Source organism: Mya arenaria, chromosome 15 (genome assembly GCF_026914265.1).
Source record: "Mya arenaria isolate MELC-2E11 chromosome 15, ASM2691426v1".
NCBI classification, from domain to species: Eukaryota; Metazoa; Mollusca; class Bivalvia; order Myida; family Myidae; genus Mya; species Mya arenaria.
Genome location: NC_069136.1, coordinates 488,315 through 509,753, shown reverse-complemented (window position 1 = coordinate 509,753; position 21,439 = coordinate 488,315). Strand labels below are relative to the sequence as shown.

At 37.3% G+C, this 21,439-nt stretch overlaps 1 protein-coding gene across 4 annotated transcripts; it reads left to right on the top strand.

Moving 5' to 3' along the window:
- Positions 1-684: 684 nt before the first annotated feature.
- LOC128220748 (excitatory amino acid transporter-like) lies at positions 685-17,408 on the top strand. Of its 4 annotated transcripts, none has more exons than XM_052929256.1 (11): positions 685-863; positions 8,325-8,477; positions 10,613-10,687; positions 11,514-11,636; positions 12,347-12,431; positions 13,545-13,693; positions 14,084-14,210; positions 14,749-14,982; positions 15,263-15,356; positions 15,947-16,081; positions 16,812-16,950. In XM_052929256.1, exons 2-10 carry the CDS (start codon positions 8,336-8,338, stop codon positions 16,070-16,072), a joined length of 1,155 nt encoding a protein of 384 aa, XP_052785216.1. In that variant the 5' UTR covers positions 685-863; positions 8,325-8,335; the 3' UTR covers positions 16,073-16,081; positions 16,812-16,950. The 4 variants fall into 4 exon arrangements, with proteins under 4 accessions (XP_052785216.1, XP_052785213.1, XP_052785215.1 ...); XM_052929253.1 differs by having other exon boundaries at positions 686-863; positions 15,263-15,457; positions 16,812-17,408; XM_052929254.1 differs by lacking the exon at positions 685-863 and adding an exon at positions 6,031-6,146 and having other exon boundaries at positions 15,263-15,457; positions 16,812-17,408.
- The last annotated feature ends 4,031 nt before the right edge of the window (positions 17,409-21,439 follow it).

The window sequence follows — 21,439 nt, the reverse complement described above, 5'->3', positions numbered from 1 at the left end:
CACCTACACTCAAGGTTGTATATTTAGAATGCGATTATCCTACTTATCGGTGTTTGATTGTTCTACTTGTTATGGTTAGTTTTAACCGCAACATCACGTAAACTCTCAAGTCATTTCTCAATCTCAAGCTTGACTCGTGTCTTTGTGCACATTACATCACATGATACCCTCCCCCATCCCTACTCAATATTCTCACGAATTTGTTTTCTAGAGCACAGCATGTATTTGAAAAATAACTTAAATATAATAAATTGGACTCCGGCAGAATTCTTGTCCTAGAATAAGTTTTCTATGAAATATTGACAAAATATTTTATCAACATAATATATATCAGAGAATGCACTTCAAAAAGAAGACACATATTATTTTTAAATAATGTTATGCGGTTCAGTTGCAAAATAAGTTGAGATTGAGAATTGACTTGAGTATTTTTGTGATATTGGGCCTGCTTAGCATATGTTTGAGGCACAGATTTCAATTTTAAGCAAACAGAAATATTCTGTCCCCGTTCAGTTTGATATATATGTGATTTATTGCTGTAGCGACTACTGGTCGCTTTAAATCATCAACTTTAATCAAGAAACAACAATTACCACGCAGCATGAAACACACTGGAGGAGTTTCAGTGGCCTTATGATGATGTAGTACATTTATAGCCAATCAATTATTACGCGTAAAACAGAACATTATCCAAGGCCGCTGATGCAATAGCATTTATGTACATTATGTGTTTTGTACTTCAATATAAGTACACCAGTTTCATTGATCATTCGGTACATAACCTTCCGACTCGATCATTCATACACCAGGATAAGGATTTACGCCATAATAACTCGGAGGAATTTCGATTCGGTCCCACAAATGTAAGTTATCAATAATTAACTTTCACTAAAACATAGAACATCAATTGTTGAATATTTGATTCACTATTTAAATATTTAAAAACTTACAATTATGATATTCAAAATGATTATTATGATGAAAAAGTTAAGTTAAAATTGTGTACGACACATGTATTGCTTAAACTACTCGTTTCAGGTTTTGTTTACAAATCAAAGTATGTTTTTGACATCTTTAAGATGAAGGCTATGTAATTATAATTTGAGATAATACGTATTTACTTGCACTGTTATTGTATATACTCCCTTAAGATTAAATATCCTGGTTTCAAGGACAAGTGCAACCAGATGGACGCTTAGACAATTAACATAATACGAAGGATATATTTAAGAAATATAACACACCACTGAGGGTCATATGAAATTATAAGGACCGGTCAGTCAGCCCCCGAAGGTGTATATGGACCGAGGCGTTAGCCGAGGTCCATTCACTTTCGGGGGCTGACTGACCGGTCCTTATAATGCCATATGGCCCGAAGTGGTGTGTTATAATTTTTATATTATACCGAACATTTTTCATTACAAGTCAATATTTGTAAAGCGATTTAAATGGGTTTAATTGAACAAAGCTAATAATGTTTACTTGCGACAAATATTCGCCGTTGTGAAAATAGCAAGCCGCACTTACCAATTGTATGACGTCAGCGGTCCATATTACATTTTTGGCGAGGTCCGGACCGGCCAAAAATATAATATGGACCGCTGACGTCATTTAACTAGATTTTCATCAAAATACAGTGATATACGGACCGATCGAGTTTATATATACAAAGAAGGGACAAATTTATGTGAGGTATAATATTTAAGAAAAATAACACACCACTGAGGGTCATATGACATTATAAGGACCGGCCAGTCAGCCCCCGAAGGCGTATGTGGACCGAGGCGTTAGCCGAGGTCCATTCACCTTCGAGGGCTGACTGACCGGTCCTTATAATGCCATATGACCCGAAGTGGTGTGTTATATTTCTTACATTATACCGAACACTTTTCATTTCAATCCAATATTTGTAAAGCGATTTAAATGTGTTTTATTGAACAAAGCTAATAATGTTCACTTGATACAAGTTTTCGCCGTTGTAAAACTAGCAAAGCGCACTTACAAATTGTATGACGTCAGCAGATATTACATTTCTTGCGAGGTCCGGACCGGCCAAAAATATTATATGGACCGCTGACGTCATAAAACTAGATTTTCTTAAAAATACAGTGATATACGGACCGATCGAGTTTATAAATACTAAGAAGGCACAAATTTATGTGAGGTATAATATCAATGTTTATTTTGTGGTTCTTGTTTATGAAGTTTTCGTTTGCAGACAATCGTCGATAACTGTTGTGACAAGTGTAAGGTTGGGTATTCCAAACCAGTTTCACTGTCAAGTGTAAGGTTTGATAGTAGATACTCAAAAACTGTTTCGCTGACAAGTGTACCGTTGGTACTCGAAACCTGTTTCATTGACAAGTGTACCGTTGGACACTCGAAACCTATTTCGCTGACAAGTGCAAGGTGCGACACTCAAAACCTGTTTCGCTGACAAGTGCAAGGTTGGACACTCGAAACCTGTTTCGCTGACAAGTGTACCGTTGAACACTCGAAACCTGTTTCGCTGACAAGCGTACCAATCGACAATCAAAACCTGTTTCGCTGACAAGTGTACCGTTCGTTACTAGACATCTGTTCAAAACCTGTTTCGCTGATAAGTGTACCGTTCGGCACTAGACATCTGTTCAAAACCTGTTTCGCTGACAAGTGTACCGTTCGACATTAGACATCTGTTCAAAACCTGTTTCGCTGACAAGTGTACCGTTCGACACTAGACATCTGTTCAAAACCTGTTTCGCTGACAAGTGTACCGTTCGACACTAGACATCTGTTCAAAACCTGTTTCGCTGACAAGTGTACCGTTCGTTACTAGACATCTGTTCAAAACCTGTTTCTCTGACAAGTGTACCGTTCGACACTAGACATCTGTTCAAAACCTGTTTCGCTGACATGTGCAAGGTTGGACACTCAAAACCTGTTTTGTTGACAACAGGTGTAAAGTTGGGCACTCGAAACCTGTTTCGCTGACAGGTGTAAAGTTGAGCAATAAATCCTGCTTCGCTGACAGGTGTAAGGTGGGACACTCATGGTTACAATAGCGCAGAACACTTCAACGTTTTTTCCTGATGGTTACAATAGCGAGTACACGTCAACTCTTCGTCCCGATAGGTACAATACCGCAGTTAACACGTTAACGTTTTGTCCCGATGGTTCGATGGTTCAACGTTTCGTCCCGATAGTTACAATAGCGCAGTACACGTCATCGTTTCGTCCCGATAGTTACAATTGCGCAGTACAGGTCAACGTTTCGTCCCGATGGTTACAATAGCGCTGTACAGGTCAACGTTTCGTCCTGATAGTTACAATAGCGCAGTACAGGTCAACAATTCGTCCCGATAGTTACAATAGCGCAGTACACGTCATCGTTTCGTCCCGATAGTTACAATAGCGCAGTACAGGTCAACGTTTCGTCCGCATAGTTACAATAGCGCAGTACAGGTCAACGTTTCGTCCCGATAGTTACAATAGCGCAGTACAGGTCAACGTTTCGTCCCGATAGTTACAATAGCGCAGTACAGGTCAACGTTTCGTCCCGATAGTTACAATAGCGCAGTACACGTCAACGTTTCGTCCCGATAGTTACAATAGCACAGTACAGGTCAACGTTTCGTCCCGATAGTTACAATAGCGCAGTACACGTCATCGGTTCGTCCCGATAGTTACAATAGCGCAGTACACGTCAACGTTTCGTCCCGATAGTTACAATTGCGCAGTACAGGTCAACGTTTCGTCCCGATGGTTACAATAGCGCTGTACAGGTCAACGTTTCGTCCTGATAGTTACAATAGCGCAGTACAGGTCAACAATTCGTCCCGATAGTTACAATAGCGCAGTACACGTCATCGTTTCGTCCCGATAGTTACAATAGCGCAGTACAGGTCAACGTTTCGTCCGCATAGTTACAATAGCGCAGTACACGTCAACGTTTCGTCCCGATAGTTACAATAGCGCAGTACAGGTCAACGTTTCGTCCCGATAGTTACAATAGCGCAGTACAGGTCAACGTTTCGTCCCGATAGTTACAATAGCGCAGTACACGTCAACGTTTCGTCCCGATAGTTACAATAGCACAGTACAGGTCAACGTTTCGTCCCGATAGTTACAATAGCGCAGTACACGTCATCGGTTCGTCCCGATTGTTACAATAGCGCAGTACACGTCAACGTTTCGTCCCGATAGTTACAATAGCGGAGTACAGGTCAACGTTTCGTCCTGTTAGTTACAATAGCGCAATACAGGTCAACGTTTCGTCCCGATGAATTCAATAGTGCAGTACACGTCAACGTTTCGTCACGATAGTTACACTAGCGCAGTACACGTCAACGTTTCGTCCCGATAGTTACAATAGCGCAGTACAGGTCAACGTGTCGTCCCGATAGTCACACTAGCGCAGTACACGTCAACGTTTCGTCACGATAGTTACAATAGCGCAGTACACGTCAACGTTTCGTCCCGATAGTCACACTAGCGCAGTACACGTCAACGTTTCGTCCCGATAGTTACAATAGCGCAGTACACGTCATCGTTTCGTCCCGATCGTCACAATAGCGCAGTACACGTCAACGTTTTGTCCCGATGGTTACACTTGCGCAGTACAGGTAAACGTTTCGCCCCGATAGTTGCAATAGCGCAGTACACGTCATCGTTTAGTCCCTATAGTCACAATAGCGCAGCACAGGTCAACGTTTCGTCCCGATAGTTACAATAGCGCAGTACACGTCATCGTTTCGTCCCGATGGTTACAATTGCGCTGTACACGTAAACGTTTCGCCCCGATAGTTACAAAAGCGCAGTACAGGTCAACGTTTCGTCTCGATAGTTACAATAGCGCAGTACAGGTCAACGTTTCGTCCCGATGGTTACAATAGCGCAGTACACATCAACGTTTCGTCTCGATAATCACACTAGCGCAGTACACGTCAACGTTTCGTCCCGATGGTTACAATAGCGCAGTACACGTCAACGTTTCGTCACGATAGTCACACTAGCGCAGTACACGTCAACGTTTCGTCCCGATAGTCACACTAGCGCAGTACACGTCAACGTTTCGCCCTGATAGTTACAATAGCGCAGTACACGTCATCGTTTCGTCCCGATGGTTACAATTGCGCAGTACACGTAAACGTTTCGTCCCGATAGTCACAATAGCGCAGTACACGTCAACGTTTCGTTCCCATAGTCACAATAGCGCTGTTCAGGTCAACGTTTTGTCCCGATAGTTACAATAGCGCAGTACAGGTCAACGTTTCGTCCCGATAGTTTCAATAGCGCAGTACAGGTCAACGTTTCGTCCCGATAGTTTCAATAGCGCAGTACAGGTCAACGTTTCGTCCCGATAGTTACAATAGCGCTGTACACGTCAACGTTTCGTCCTGATAGTTACAATAGCGAAGTACACGTCAACGTTTTGTCCAATAAATTTTAATTGCCCAGTAAATCTCCACGATTTGTCTAACGGGTTACACAATGGCACTATTTACATTATTACGTACAAAACTATATACAAAATAAGAAAACCCATTTGTTACCGCCTTGGAAAATTCTACAAAAAACGGGGAATAAACTCTCAGAGGGGATAAAGGTAACATTTTTGTTATCAAAACATGACATGACCAGTGAGGCTTACGTGTCCTAATTTGTCCATGATCAATTACTACATGACCCATGTCAATGGGAAACCGAGAATATGTCCCTAACGTGTTTCTGTTGTGCTGTTTGACTTCACTATAGCGACTTGCCTGTTGTGTCAATGTCCTGGAGGCACAACCTCCATTTATCATGGAGTATCTCTTAAAAAAGCATATTTGAACCTTTAACCTGCTACATTATACCACAGTATAGCTGTCCGGGCGGCAAAAGCGTCGCATATATAGTGCGTGGCAATATATTTTTTTTAAAACGTGCCCTGCCTCTTCGCTGCTTCATTTATGGGGAGTAAGTATGACGTGCAACTATACAGGTGTATTCATAGTTGTGTCCCTTGTTTATACATATACAAGGAGCTGATGCAATACTGTTCATTAGAAATGTTGAATGAAAGCATTGAAGTATTCATTGCTAAAATTTATCAAACATTCATACAGAAAGGCCAGGTTCAGATACAACTGTGTTTGGATAATTTACAATTGAATTGTCAATATGTAAGTAGTTTCATATACTAGAATAAGGATTTACTCGCTAAAACTGGAAGAAAGTTCCGCTCGGTCACCTATTCAGTATTATAAAAGGTGTTGCTATTTTCAATAAAAAGTGTTGCTATTTTCAATTGTGTTGTAATAAATTAATAAATATTACCGAAACACGTTTATATACAGTTCAGACCGATTTTTGCAGTAAGGATTCATGTCTGTGTGTAATATAGGTAAATGCTTCAAAAATGCCATCGTTTTTTAGTTCTTTTTTAAATACATATCGATGACTCTTAACTACCCACATATAGTATTTAATTTCAATTAAGTATATATATCAGAATTAAAACTAACATACTGGTTTTGGTGTTGCTGATAATTTGCTAATGTTAACATTGGGTCAATCGTTCAGATTTCTTAAAGTTAACAACATGATTAACGACGCCGTTGTTAACTTTTAAACGTGAACTATTTCATAATGTGCTAATACATTAAAATAAAACAATTACAGCTGAAAGAGTTGTCTCATCTTGTTAGGAAAACTGCAGATCACAGTGTATTCATTAACTCTGCTGGCCCAAATTTCTCGAAACGTCTTAAGCTTAACAGGCTTAAGAAGCTTATTTCATTGAGCCAAAATACATACTTAAATTATTTTTTTATAAATGAAAAATGGTTTATTGTAATTACCATAAACATAACTCCTATCATATGTTTAAATACTCTTAAAGAAGTAAATATTATACAGATTATAGGAACACAAAAATAGTGAGCTTAGCTTAATTCTGTTATCAGGGACTTAAGAAGTTTCGAGAAATTGGGGCCAGAGCAGTATCTTTCTTATTGTAAAAAACGATGGCGTTAACAACGTTTTCGCCCAATGTTTACTACTTCAGTCAACGTTGTCGCCCAATGTTTACTACTTCACTCAATGTTGTCGCCCAATGTTTACTACTTCAGTCAACGTTGTCGCCCAATGTTTACTACTTCAGACAATGTTGTCACCCAATGTTTACTACTTCAGACAATGTTGTCGCCCAATGTTTACTACTTCACTCAATGTTGTCGCCCAATGTTTACTACTTCACTCAATGTTGTCACCCAATGTTTACTACTTCACTCAATGTTGTCGCCCAATGTTTACTACTTCAGACAATGTTGTCACCCAATGTTTACTACATCAGACAATGTTGTCACCCAATGTTTACTACTTCACTCAATGTTGTCGCCCAATGTTTACTACTTCAGTCAACGTTGTCGCCCAATTTTTAGTACTTCAGACAATGTTGTCGTCCAATGTTTACTACTTCAGTCAATGTTGTCGCCCAATGTTTACTACTTCACTCAATGTTGTCGCCCAATGTTTACTACTTCAGTCAACGTTGTCGCCCAATGTTTACTACTTCAGACAATGTTGTCGCCCGATGTTTACTACTTCAGTCAATGTTGTCGCCCAATGTTGACTTCTTCAGCCAATGTTGTCGCCCAATGTTTACTACTTCAGACAATGTTGTCGCCCAATGTTTACTACTTCAGTCAACGTTGTCGCCCAATGTTTACTACTTCAGTCAACGTTGTCGCCCAATGTTTACTATTATAGTCAACGTTGTCGCCCAATTTTTAGTACTTCAGACAATGTTGTCGTCCAATGTTTACTACTTCAGTCAACGTTGTCGCCCAATGTTTACTACTTCAAACAATGTTGTCGCCCAATGTTTACTACTTCAGTCAACGTTGTCGCCCAATGTTTACTTCTTCAGTCAATGTTGTCGCCCAATGTTTACTACTTCAGATAATGTTGTCGCCCAATGTTTACTACTTCAGACAACGTTGTCGCCCAATGTTTACTACTTCAGTGAACGTTGTCGCCCAATTTTTACTACTATAGTCAACGTTGTCGCCCAATGTTTACTACTTCACACAACGTTTGTCGCCCAATGTGTACTACTTCAGTCAATGTTGTCGCCCAATGTTTACTACTTCACTTAATGTTGTCGCCCAATGTTTACTACTTCAGACAATGTTGTCGCCCAATGTTTACTACTTCAGTCAACGTTGTCGCCCTATGTTTACTACTATAGTCAACGTTGTCGCCCAATGTTTACTACTTCAGTCAATGTTGTCGCCTTAATTGCAAAATTCATCAAGTTGATATTGACAATGGCAATAAAATAATATCTCTGTATGTAGAACAAACAGCCATGAAGACCTGCGCACTAATAACATCAGTCGTCAAGGAAAACGCTTTGTTGGTCCTCACGCTGGTTGGCGTGTCACTTGGTATTGGACTGGGATTCGCGGTCAGGGAGACAAACCCGTCTGACACCACCCTGATGTGGTTAGGTAAGGAGGAAAGTTTTCGTGTAAAACTTGATTTGTTTTAGTTCACTATAGTACAGAAGGATAATAGAAGAAAAGCATATTTGGCTCAGAATCAGATTGGCACATTCCAACTCTTAATGTCATCACGGTTGTCCATTTCGCGAATTCAAGTGTCCCGGGTTTGATTCCCGGCCATGGAAAGTGCGAGTTTGAAGGTCATCAAGCCGGACAAGGGTGTTGCCCAGTATATTCTTCTTTCTCCCGCAACATAATACCACATTCCCGCAGACGATCGTGTGTAAGCTGGCGTTATGAGTGAAACGGTGCAAATAATTGCCTACAATTGCCGTAAAGTAAATAATGAATTATGCTTTCAGGGATCGAATTTAACTTTGAATTGTTATTTAAAGGGCGTTTTTCTTGCTGTAAGTTGCCAAATTAATAAGTTGTTTTGTTGTTGCATTATGGACATCTGTTTACCAAGTGCACTAAAATAAGAATAAACCATAAACCGTAACATTTTGTTTTAATTTGTACATAGACAAAGTCATATACCCAGCTGGGCTAACTAAGCTTCTGGTTACTCAAGCCTTGAATCTCTAGTAGTAAATGACTACACTCCTCCCAACCTAAGATTATACTTTCAAAGTATAAAGTGGGGAGAAGTGTTAAAGTCACTTTTAGCCATTCAAGGCTACTGAGTAACCAGGTGCCTGGTACGTCCAGTTGGATACTTTTGAAAATTACTATGTACATTGACATTTACGATGTTAATGTATTTTGCACAACTGGCCAAAGCATGCAGAATAAAGCAAGTATTATGGGCAGGGTCCGAACTGTTTATTACTAAATAAAAACTAAAATACTGTAGTGCCTACAGTTGATGTTTTATCGCTGACCAACTCTTTACAATTACAAACATCACAGCACATCACAGCACATTTTGACAACAACATTGTCATCATTCTCTTTTGTTTCATACAAAAGTTTGATGTTCAGCTCCGTTTTCCATTTTTGACGATTCTGACAGATGCCGTAGAATCGAACCGACACTTTTTGGTTTCCGACGAAGTACCGACGATGGAGGCTTTTTCGCTAGATTAGAGGGTCTTGGGGGTCTTTGGTTAAATCCTTGCGCCTCCATCAGCCTTTTCACCTCCTGTGGGCCTTTTTCGCGTGAAAAAAACTGGTTATTTTGCGCTCAATTTTTGGCAGTTGCGAATTACAAACCAGACGAAAACAGTTGTCATCTAGGCGCTTACTTAAATATCCGACAATAACATTTGTACACAGCGACAAGCGTCCATACACGGTCACGTGATTATCTATAACAGTTTTCTCCGAGGCGCTTACTTAAATATCCGATAATAACATTTGTACACAGCGACAAGCGTCCATACACGGTCACGTGATTATCTATAACAGTTTTCTCCGAGGCGCTTACTTAAATATCCGATAATAACATTTGTACACAGCGACAAGCGTCCATACACGGTCACGTGATTATCTATAACAGTTTTCTCCGAGGCGCTTACTTAAATATCCGATAATAACATTTGTACACAGCGACAAGCGTCCATACACGGTCAAGTGATTATCTATTATAAACTTCCGGAAAGGAGTTTTTAAAGCGCAAAGTACAGTTTGACGAATTCGTCGCTTTTATACGCGGTCGCGGAAATATTCGAGTGCCAGGATTTTTATTTTTAGTCGCATTTTACGAGTTAGCGACCGTTAAATTCGATCACTGACTACTTTTTCGCTGTAAAGTAAATAATGCATTTTACTTGACTTCACCACAAACGAACATTATATTTCAATCAAGATTTTACGCGTCAACTGTATAATACATATAACTGTTGTCATGTTATGTTTGTTATACACGCAAAACTAATATATTATAAGTTTCGGAAAACCATATCGGTTAGGAGCGAAGTATATATCACGTCGACAATCAGTTAACATTGATCAATTTATTGGAAATGTTTCATTTATTCAAAGGAATCGGAAAATAGACGCCATGTTAGTACTATATTCTTTGGTGACCAAATATGTAAAAAATTGAGGTCACCGCGTGACAAGTCCTTGACAAATGTCATGTTGGAGGTGTAATATACGTATTACTTATGTCATTATCTTTTATTTCTACAACTCAGGTCTGCCTGGACACCTGTATTTGCGTCTGTTGAAGATGATGATTGTTCCGTTGATTGTTGCAAGCGTTATTTCAGGTAGGCCACTTTGATTCTAGTTAGCCATTTCATCACCTAAATAATTTAGTAAACATTATTCTGTAACCAAGGGCGTTTAAGGAAGTCATCGCACCATTTAAAAGCTTTCCACACACAGTTTGGACTGTATGAGCATGTTAAAATGTACCTCGATCTCTGTCTTCATAAGGATATCAAATATAGTACAAATACAGTCGAACCCCGTTGGCTCGAACTCCCAGGGACCAGCGAAAATACCTCTAGCCTAGAAAAATACGAGCCAAGCGGGAATGTTTAACTTCAGTTTAAAGAAACGGTCCTTAACATCTAGTTCAAGCCAACGAGGAATTCGAGCAAAGCGAATTCGAGCCAACGAGGAATTCGAGCAAAGCGAGTTCGAGCCAACGGGGTTTGACAGTAAACATGAAACTAAGAGACATCGGCGTTGAGCATTGCGAGCTATAAGATGATGCCATACCATGCACCGGTTATATCTTGAAGCCGCACTACCAACCAAATTGTTAGATTGGAGAGCTGTCGCATGTCCACGATGTACTAAATAAAAAATAACCACCCTTAAGCGTACTTAACTCAAGTTTGGAGGTGACAGTGACGTACTCGTCAGTGATTAAGTTGAAAACAAATGTTAAGTTCCGTATCTAAATTAAATAGCCATAGGATCCGTTTTAGCATTAAACGATCAATACATACTAACATACACTGAATGTATGCTACTAGACTAGTGTAAGGACACATATGTCGTTGACCGGGATGCGTAAAAGAGTAGTCTAGTTTTATTATGTCACCAACACTTAGTACTTAAAAATTATTTGCCAACATCTTCCAGGTACAGCGTCTCTGGAGCCACGTGCTAACGGTAAAATCAGCGTGGTTGCATTCACTTTCGTGTTTCTAACGAACTTACTGGGTGCTGTCCTCGGAGTTTTGGCTTTCCTTGCGTTTAAACCTGGTAGGTTGGGTTTGTTTTTTGGTTAATTAAGGCATGAACTCAGTTGAAGTACAACAATCTCAGTGTTTGGCCGTCAGAACAAAGGTTTGCTTGCATTTGCCCAAACAATAAGTAACCTCCAAAATATACCAGATAATGCATTTATATTACCTGCTGTCCTTGCTGTGCCTTTGCCTTGTGGCTGTTTGTTTTAGAATGTTTTGTTAATACAAATCTGGACGAGTGAGGTTGAGCTTTCGCAAGCCGGTGTAAATCCCCGATAAACCCATTATGTCACTAACTCTTTCAAGGTTTACACCCATCATTTACTGACAAGCAAGATATCTATTAATATTATAAACTAACGTACGGTTCGTGAGTGGTATACACCCATCCACTATTGCCCATATATATAACTAAATCAAACTTCATCGCGCACACGGTTGCTGCCGAAAAAATATATCGACGTCATTTCCGAAATGAAGCAACGTTCGCATAAATTTTGACGCGTTTTTCTTTAAGACTTCAATTAACTGCCATTTTATATCAGTTTCAGGCGTATGATAAACAAACGAATCTTGCAAAGAAACAAACAAATATCATCTATGTATACTATCTTTCGGTGTGTGTCCATATGTGTTACTAGTTGCATGTCTGTTTGGATTCTGGCTTTTGTTTTATTTGTCATGCAATAAGATCACCATTGGGTGATTCCGAAAAATTCATTTCAGGTAACAAAAGTGGCCAAGTTCTCAACCAGGCTGTCAGTATAAGCCACACAATTAATACCCCAGACATATTTGCAGACTTGCTAAGGTTTGACTTAACATTATCAAAAGTATACCCCATTATTCCGATTTTATAATATTGCGGTTGTTGACCCATAAGTAAGCGTAATTCTTCTAATAGTTCCATTTACCGTCATGTTAATGTTATTAAGACTAATAACATCATTCAATTGTGGAATTATTTGAATAGATTTTGCTTGCTGCTTCTTCATAGCATGTTATCTATATGACCGTAAAAACGGAATGGACAACGTTATTGTAGTTTACATTTATTCCAATTAAAATCTGACTTGAAATGTTTTATTTCGCAATTTCTTAAGAAAGAAAAATTCTTATCAGTGGAATTATTATAATTATAACGTTTACATTTTTTTCTTGACATATAAACCCCTTTGAAATGATAACTGAAGAGTGTGAGGTCACAAGGCATCCAACATTCGCATTATTGAATATCAGGCCCCAATATCACGAACAAACTGAAGTCAAATCTCAATCTCAGACTCAACTCATTTTATTATATAAAAGCATAGTATGATTCAAAAGTTTGAATGTTTTTATACTTTTTGATAACATACTTTTTAATGGAATGTGTTGATAAAAGAAATGTCAATGTTTCAAAGAAAAAAAAATATAGAGCAAAAAAATATACTTGAGTAATTGTTAAAAAAAATGAATTGTACTTAAATTATTTTTTGGCTGTTGAATACATTTCCATTGGAATCTGGACTGAATGTTTTAATCAACATATTCTATGATAGAACGCGCTATTAAAAACATATATAAAATTTGTAATAACTTTTTATGTGATATGGTACAATGAGCTGAGATGAAGATTAAGATCTGACTTAAGTATTCTCGTGATATTGGAGCCAGATATATTGAATAATGAAAGAAGGGGCTTAACTCACCTTAACAGTACAAATGGTAAAATAAGGTTTGATTTTAACATAGTTTATTCAACATATATAAACAAACTACACAGAATATGCACACACACAAAAGTTGTATGTGATATTGCAATGGATTTTAAAGAAAGCATAGCAGTTCCTCTTAATAAGGTTTACTGAGTCTAACAGAGTTAGTGCTATTTCTTATATTGCTAATATTTTTGTTGTGTGAAATGAATCATTTCCTTCTCCAGGAATATTATACCAGACAATTTGTTTGAGGCGACATTTCGACAGACGCAAACCTCATATGTAGAAACAACCACGGTGAACCTTACCAGCAACATGACAAACACACAATTGGTGAAGGAAGTAGGAAAAAGCGACGGACCAAACCTGCTGGGTAAGGATAACTGCCATAATTAAAATATAAACTATAATTCGTTCTGGAGACGTTGTCTTCTATCCAATAACTTAGCTGAAATGTTGAAATTAATCTGATATGTAATATCTTTTGAAAAGATACTGTTTTATAATAAACAACCTGTTGATTTAAGTGCAACATACCTGTGTGTGATGATGGCTTATTATTGTAAAACATGCCTACAGACAATTTAATACTGATGGTATTTTGAACACTCGTTCTACCTGAAATATTTTTTCGGTATTTGTTTAAATCTCAATGTTACTCTAATATAGGAATAATATAAATCAACTGTTAACCTATTAAGTATGAAAGTATGTTTTAATCTTAAGTGTCTTGTGGAATAAAGGGTCACATTATTTTTGGAAGGTTTGATTTTCGCCTGCACTCTGCTGGGCATAGCAGCAGCGTCATTGAAGAGCAAAGGGAAACCACTTATCGACTTCTTTGAGGCCGCAACTCAGACAATTATTGCCATTATAAGATGGTTTCTATGGTTAAGTCCACTTATTTTACTGTATCATCATTAACAAGCGAGTTTTTTAAACCTTTAACATGGCGCTATTTTTGTATTGTAAGTAATTGATTAAGAAAAGAAACACAGTGACGTAATTACATTACATACACAAGATCGAATACAATCCATCACTTGTCAAGAAGCGCCTAACATCGGCGATACTCCATTATGGCCGTCAACAATCAATTTTGAGCTGTAAAAACTTAATTGTTTTACCTTAAAATACATAAAACATTTAGACTAATCATCATGTATTATTTATAAGTTTTGCTATGAATGTACAAAGATAACATTTTTGTTTTTGATTTATTTTTGTGTTGTTTAATATATTTAGCCAGTTTAGAAATAAAGAAACAGCAATTGTGAATAAAATGGTATTTTAATACCAATAGTTAGTATCGATTTGCTAATTGATTACGGTTAACCATTTCGATATGATCGAATATAAAATTGTAACAAACACTGGCAACCTCTCTGCTACATCTGTAATTATTATCTTTGTCTTTGCGTTTCACAGGACAACTCCCATTGGTGTCCTCAGCCTCATTTTAGTTGCTGTTGCGGGTTTATCAGACGTTGCCGTCATTTTTAGCGACCTTGGCATATTTATAGCAGCAGTGACCGTTGCCTTGGTGATACAACAGTTGGTTGTTATGCCGCTAGTGTTATTCGGATTGACGCGGCGAAATCCGTATGGGCACATGATGGGTATTTCAAGGCCGTGGCTGATAGCTTTTGCATCCGCAAGCACGTAATACTTTACTTTTAAATATAATGTTCAGTACACAATTTCTTTTTCCAGATTTAAATAAGATCAATGAAAAAACAATAAAACCGTTTCAAAAGTCCCTGTTTGATATTCATGTAACTATTATAAAAGATGGAGTATGATTATAAGCAATCATTTATTTGTGTTAAATTCGAATTGCAAATACACTAGAAACATTTTTATCAACACCACTTATACGATATAAGAAGTTGGCAACCTGTTGAAGGCATAGAAAACTGCTAAAACGAGGTGTTTATTCCAGGGCGGTGGCGATTCCGGAAATGCTGTACGCATGTGAGGTGAAGCTTTCTACGGACAAACGGATAGCCCGCTTCGTGATCCCTTTTAGCGTCACTGTGAGCGCTAACGGAAGTGCAGTATTCATTGCATGCTCTTGCCTATTTATTGCAAACTTCTCAGGAAATTTCCCCTCTCTTGATATAATTTTCACGACGGGGTTTGTATTTTTGTCATCTATGTTTAATTGTCTATTTTTTGGTCTTTCATATTAAACCAAATTCAGCCTTTCCCTTAATGAGGTAACTCGATGCAGTTTCACGATATGTCTGTGGAACATTTTGTTCGGTAACTATAAATAATAAAGAACTCTAAAGAACACTGTTGAAATTGATGGCATTATTTTAGTTTTGTTTAAGAGTAAATGTAAGATATTCGTTCAGAACGGCTTGTTTGCAGTGTTTGTAATTTGGTTCGGTATTGTGCGACTGTTGTGACTAAACGCTAAACATGAAAGGCACATGTGACATTATCCTTATTCCAGAGGTTACACAAATTCGAGTCGGAACATTTCCACTGAGACTGTCGGGTCGCAACAACAGTCACACTAGAAGGACGGCCTAACGGCAGATATCATGACGTGCTTGTCATGTGCACATCTATTTTGTGTCCATTGTTATTTATAAGAACTTTGTTGTCTTCATTTCAGCATTCTTTCGACGGTGGCATCCCTTGCAATTCCGTCGGTTCCCAGCTCGTCTATTGTTACCATAGTGATGATTCTTACGTCGCTCAATATTCCCGTGGAAGCTGTAGCACTTCTGTTGGCAGTTGAGTTTTTCTTGTAAGCAGCAGTTGTCTATAAACGGGATTTGAACGGATATGTTTACAAGTTTACAAGTTTATTTCCATTATATATTAGACAATATGTCCATGAGTATACACATAACAAAATGTATATTTTAATACAAAGTCTTAAGTCGCAAGACAGAATGTAGTTACAACGAAAAGAAAATATGTTTTCTTCTCATAATGAAAAGTGTTTCGTAATTCAAACGCTTTATACACATACACAGCCAAATTCCTAATAACAACAGAATTTTGAGAGGTCATCAACTCAATAAGCTTAAACATATTCGGTCTTTTAAAGTAATATGGCTTGATATACATATTTCGTAGTTCGGCATACAATTGAAATTCAAGTCAAAATGACATTCGTCTTCAATTATGATAAACATAGACAATTTCTTTCATTACAAGGGGTTGCCGTTGGCAAATGCCATCAACCGGTTTCTATGCTTAACATATGACTTGACATTCCTAACCTAGACAATGTTTGATGTTTAGTTATTTAGTACATTTGTCATCTTTCTAGGCATAGCCTTTACCATAACACCAGCACAGTGGCTAGTGGACACTCTCCGCCGTTAAATTGTATGCTTTCTTGTTTGCTGAGTATATCTGAGTTTTTATTGTTTTCCAAATCAAGACAAATATAGGACACACTGTCCCCGAAGTTTTATGTTGTAACACAAATTGTTCATTGACTGTTGAAAGTATATTCTTTTTTTCAGAGACCGTTTGCGTTCCACAAGCAGTGTTGTTAGTCACACCATGTGTGCAGTTGTAACTCAACACATGTGCAAAAGCAGTTTGACACCGCTTGATGAAGACATCATCGTGGATGACGTCGAACTACAAGTGTTACCGGAAGAAAGGAAATTTCTTTCTCGAGACAATACTTGCACATGACATTCTATGTATACTGTTTCACAAGGATTCTGATAGTCGTAATTGAACTGATTGCCCCAAAAATGTTTAAAGTAACCACGTTGTTAACAGAATCGTTCGGTATTAACTTGAAAACGGTAAATTTATTGATATGCGCTCATATATTTAAATATAAACAAGGACAGTTTGTCTCAAATCGTGTTAGAAGTACCAAAGACCACAAGTGTATCCATTTAAGTGGCAGAGCAGACGAGGCAAACGATGACATTAACAACGTTGTTGATATCATAACCAAAATATGAGCAATCGAACCAATGTGTGCGTCATAACTATTGTTGAAGCATGCCATTTTCCATACCTTATCAGTGAAAACAGCGATGTGAACTTCAAATAAATGTCAACCTTCATATTTAATACATTATATTTGCTTTTAAAACATTTGTTATATGTTTGGTATATTTCCTCCCCTTTTCATTGGTTAAGACATCGACACATATTGTCGTCATTACAATGGGATATTTCCTCCCTTTTCATTGGTTGAGACATCGCCACATGTTGTCGTCATTGAATTGGGATTCCCTCCCCCTTTTTCATTGGTTGAGTGATCGTCACATGACAATTCACAGTATCTGTATCACGTTTTGTCCTCTATAAAATCGGATAATTACACGTGATAATCAGTCAATAACAGCATGATAATTATAATAGAAAGAAGATAGCCCATCCATCTAATATGTTATCAGTCAATTTGAGTTCAATTATAGCATATACAAGTACTAGTGTTAGTGCGAGAATAAGATGTAATCGATTATTCATGAATCATCGGCGATATGAATATAAAAAAAATCCAATTTTGAATCAATTATTTTGTCATTGAATATGTTTTGAATAATTTTGATACGTATTAAATACATAAGACATAGAAGTTGTATTTAGTATAAACAAATTTAATACACTTATCGATTATGGTTGTTCATTTCTATATCGATAATTTGTCCGACTTCTCAAAAATAACATATGCGTTGATAAAACACTTAGCACCTGTTGTATGTTTGAGTATTTAGCTAGTTGGTGTCGATGTTTCAAGTCACACAGCGTTTCCGATGCCGCATTAAGTCTTTATTTCCGTCCCGAATTACGTCTATAATCCCGTATCAGACGTCCGATCCCGTATCCTTTGTGCGCTCCCGTATCGTGGCATCAACGGACAACAATGAGGATAGTGTCTCACCGGTTTGTTTGAACGCTTATAATATGATGGCGACTAAACAATCTTTCACATGTGAAGCCTTGGAAATCAAATCTAACTGTATATCCATTACACTAGCGGTTTAAGAGGCGTGTGCCCCCTCTAAAATCATCGAAGTTTTCATCAATATGACAGAAACAAAGGTAATAAAATAAGCTCATAATACACCATCCGATTACAAATTGTTAGAATTTTCATGAGGGAGTGACCCCCAATCCCCATACAAACAGTTCATGCCATATACTTTCGGTTCTGAGGGAGGGACACATGTCGAAAGTTGCGCCCCTAAGTTACGTCCCCTCTAACGTCAATTCCTGGACCCGCCCCTGCATTATGACAAAAAAATGAGGTGATTTTAAGAAGAATGTAACAGCTTAATTCTAGCTCAGAATTCACGTTTAGCATATACATTGTGCATGGCAAATAAAATAACAAATAAGGAAGGACAAACGATACGAATACCCAATAATAATTCAACATGGAACCTTTATAATGAACAACACGTGCAAATACGCATATGATCCCTCAATGTTACATATTCGATATGCTGTTTCTCAATAAATTTAATTTATATGCAATACAACTATCATCTGTAACAGAAACTTAAATCAAATTGAATCAAATAACACTCATTTTTCATCTCGTTCTGGCGTTTGAATTCAACTTAAATGTGATCTTCATATGTGTAGGTCGTTGAAGTATTTGCTAGAAAGGGGGTATCCTATTTATCACTTATGAATGACCTGCTGTGGAGTGCTTGTTCTTTGTATGAACATTGTAGGTTAGGCCCCCTATCAAGATGTCAAGGTTGTGGCGACATTTGGTAGAGCATCGGTATCTACTCAGTTACTTTTACAATCCTTGTTATAGAGTTCCCAACCGTTGTGTAGATACATTCCTTATAATCAGATAATAATGCCCCATCCACGACGATGACTTTATTATGTTTTGCACGTGTGCTGAATGTTTTGCACGTGTGCTGAATTTTGCTTCAATAGGTCAAGGACCGGATAATCATCAACAGCTTTGAACACATGACAACAGTGGCAATATGCACATGTGTATCACGGCCCGTAACTCTTGACCTAGAGTGCCGCCATATAGCCGAATAGTGAGTATGAATGACCATGACGAAAAACTTACAAAAATAGCAAATTTTATAAATGTTTTGGCTTCAACTTTAGCAACAAGTGTACATACATGTATCCTTATAAAATTTGTTTAGTGCTAAAAGAGTACAAATTATTTAATGTGCCCATTTTGTTTACACTAAACCATAACCAATGTCTTGTGTTTGTTTTATAAGTTATAATTGAAGATATCTATTTTCATTTTAAACAAACCAACCAGGAAAATGAACTAATTGCACTATTTTACTTAAAACCTCATACATTGTCGAAATACTTCTGCGTTTGAAGGGCGATTGCCTTTCGATAAAAATGATAAAAATTTCCTCAAGTCATTGTCTACACAATAAAGCATGAATCAAAATAAATATCTACTTAAATGGTAAACAGGAAACACTGGGAATTGAGGAAGAGCGCAACTTCTTGATATTAAAGTTTTAAAAGAACTTAAGTATGTTCAATTGAAATGAATTATAAACCAGTAACCAATGTATATACAAATCAGGAGGTTTTTTGAATAGTTATTATTATGTAAATTTACTAACCAGTTATATGATTTTGTTTTGAGCGTGTTTGTTTTGTCTTTAAAAACAAATCGCTTAACACAATTAAGTAACTGTAAATGGGTTCTATAAAGATACCAACACAAGTACATTGGTACTGACAGTAATTTTATTTACGCAAATATATTGCCATAAGAATTTCATCCTCTAATTAATCAAAATTTTATATGCTAACCAATTTGCATTTTTATTTTTATCCGCAAGCCGATACTTCAATACGCATGTACAAATGTACAATTGCAGTTTGTTTGCTTGTTGTTGTATAGAATTTTGGAATGGTTTTCATGGTTTCTCCCGATGTTTGTGCTCCCATGAATCGTTCTTCAATCTTTAAATAGTTTAAGCACGGACACACTCTCATTATAGAGATTAAGATTTGCGATGAGCTACGGCAACTTAAGATGTTCATTTGCAGCCTTAGATGTTTATATGCAGCCTAAGATGTTTATTGGCAGCTTTAGATGTTTATTTGCAGCCTTAAAGGCATAATTTAAGGAATGTTTGGCATGATAATCTCCTGCTGTGCATCTCCTGTTAAATACTCTGGTGTCACAGTAGGGGTCATTTTCCTGTGTATTCATTTATTGGCTCTGGACCGTTTAGGTTCCATTTCTATAATAAAACTTCCGAAACTGCACAGCAGGACACTCGGATCGGAGATCTTATAAGAGGGATCAAGGCAAGTAGATTTATATCAATAAATAGAGGGTGACACCAGTGCGATTAGAAAGAGATGCACAGCTGGGGATTATAATGTCAAACATTCCTTAAACTTGGCCTTTTAAATAGGCCTTTAAATGTGTTTGGGCGGAATGCCTACTCGAAAGCGGAAAATAACACAATCAGATCCTAAAGCAAGTTCGTGATATGAATTTAGTCACTCGTACATCTAATCTAACTGGATATACGTTATTTATAAAGGGAGTGGGTTATCACTCCCTCTTTATCATAATTAGTCATTAAACATTTATCATCGTTAAAGGCCATACTTTAGTATATTAAACTTCCGTTTTATGACATGCTCCATATAGCTTTACCTATGAAATGATTTATACATTTGAAATAGAGTACTGATTTAAATGTATATGTATGGTAATAATTTAACCTGTATTACGTCATTCTTGTATAGTTTTGAGGAAGATCTTAATCACCAGGCCCCAATTTCTCGAAACTTCTTAAGTCCATTATAACAGGATTAAGCTAATCTCACTATTTTTGTTGTTCTATAAAATGTGTTATATTTACTTCTTCGAGAATTTTTAGAAATTCTATAGGAATAATCTGTATGATTATCAGAATAAACCATTTTTCATTTATCAAAATCCATTTTCATTATGTATTTTGGCTAATTGAAATAAGCGACTTAAGCCTGTTAAGCTTAAGAAGTTTCGAGAAATTGGGGCCAGTAGCTGACGGGTTTACAATATTTCTTGTAAATAAGCCAACATATCTTAATTGTGGTATAAAGGTTTGAGGTTTGGAATGCCAATTAAAATAAGCGTCAATAGAATTTCAAAACTCGTTATGAATAA

What these genes read in the sequence shown, in the direction of transcription:
- LOC128220748 (XM_052929253.1), top strand. Translation starts at nt 8,336, where the DNA reads ATGAAGACCTGCGCACTAATAACATCAGTCGTCAAGGAAAACGCTTTG. An exon ending in TTTCCTTGCGTTTAAACCTG is followed by an intron (nt 11,637 to 12,346) that starts GTAGGTTGGGTT and finishes AATTCATTTCAG; the next exon opens with GTAACAAAAGTGGCCAAGTT. An exon ending in GCTTTTGCATCCGCAAGCAC is followed by an intron (nt 14,983 to 15,262) that starts GTAATACTTTAC and finishes TGTTTATTCCAG; the next exon opens with GGCGGTGGCGATTCCGGAAA.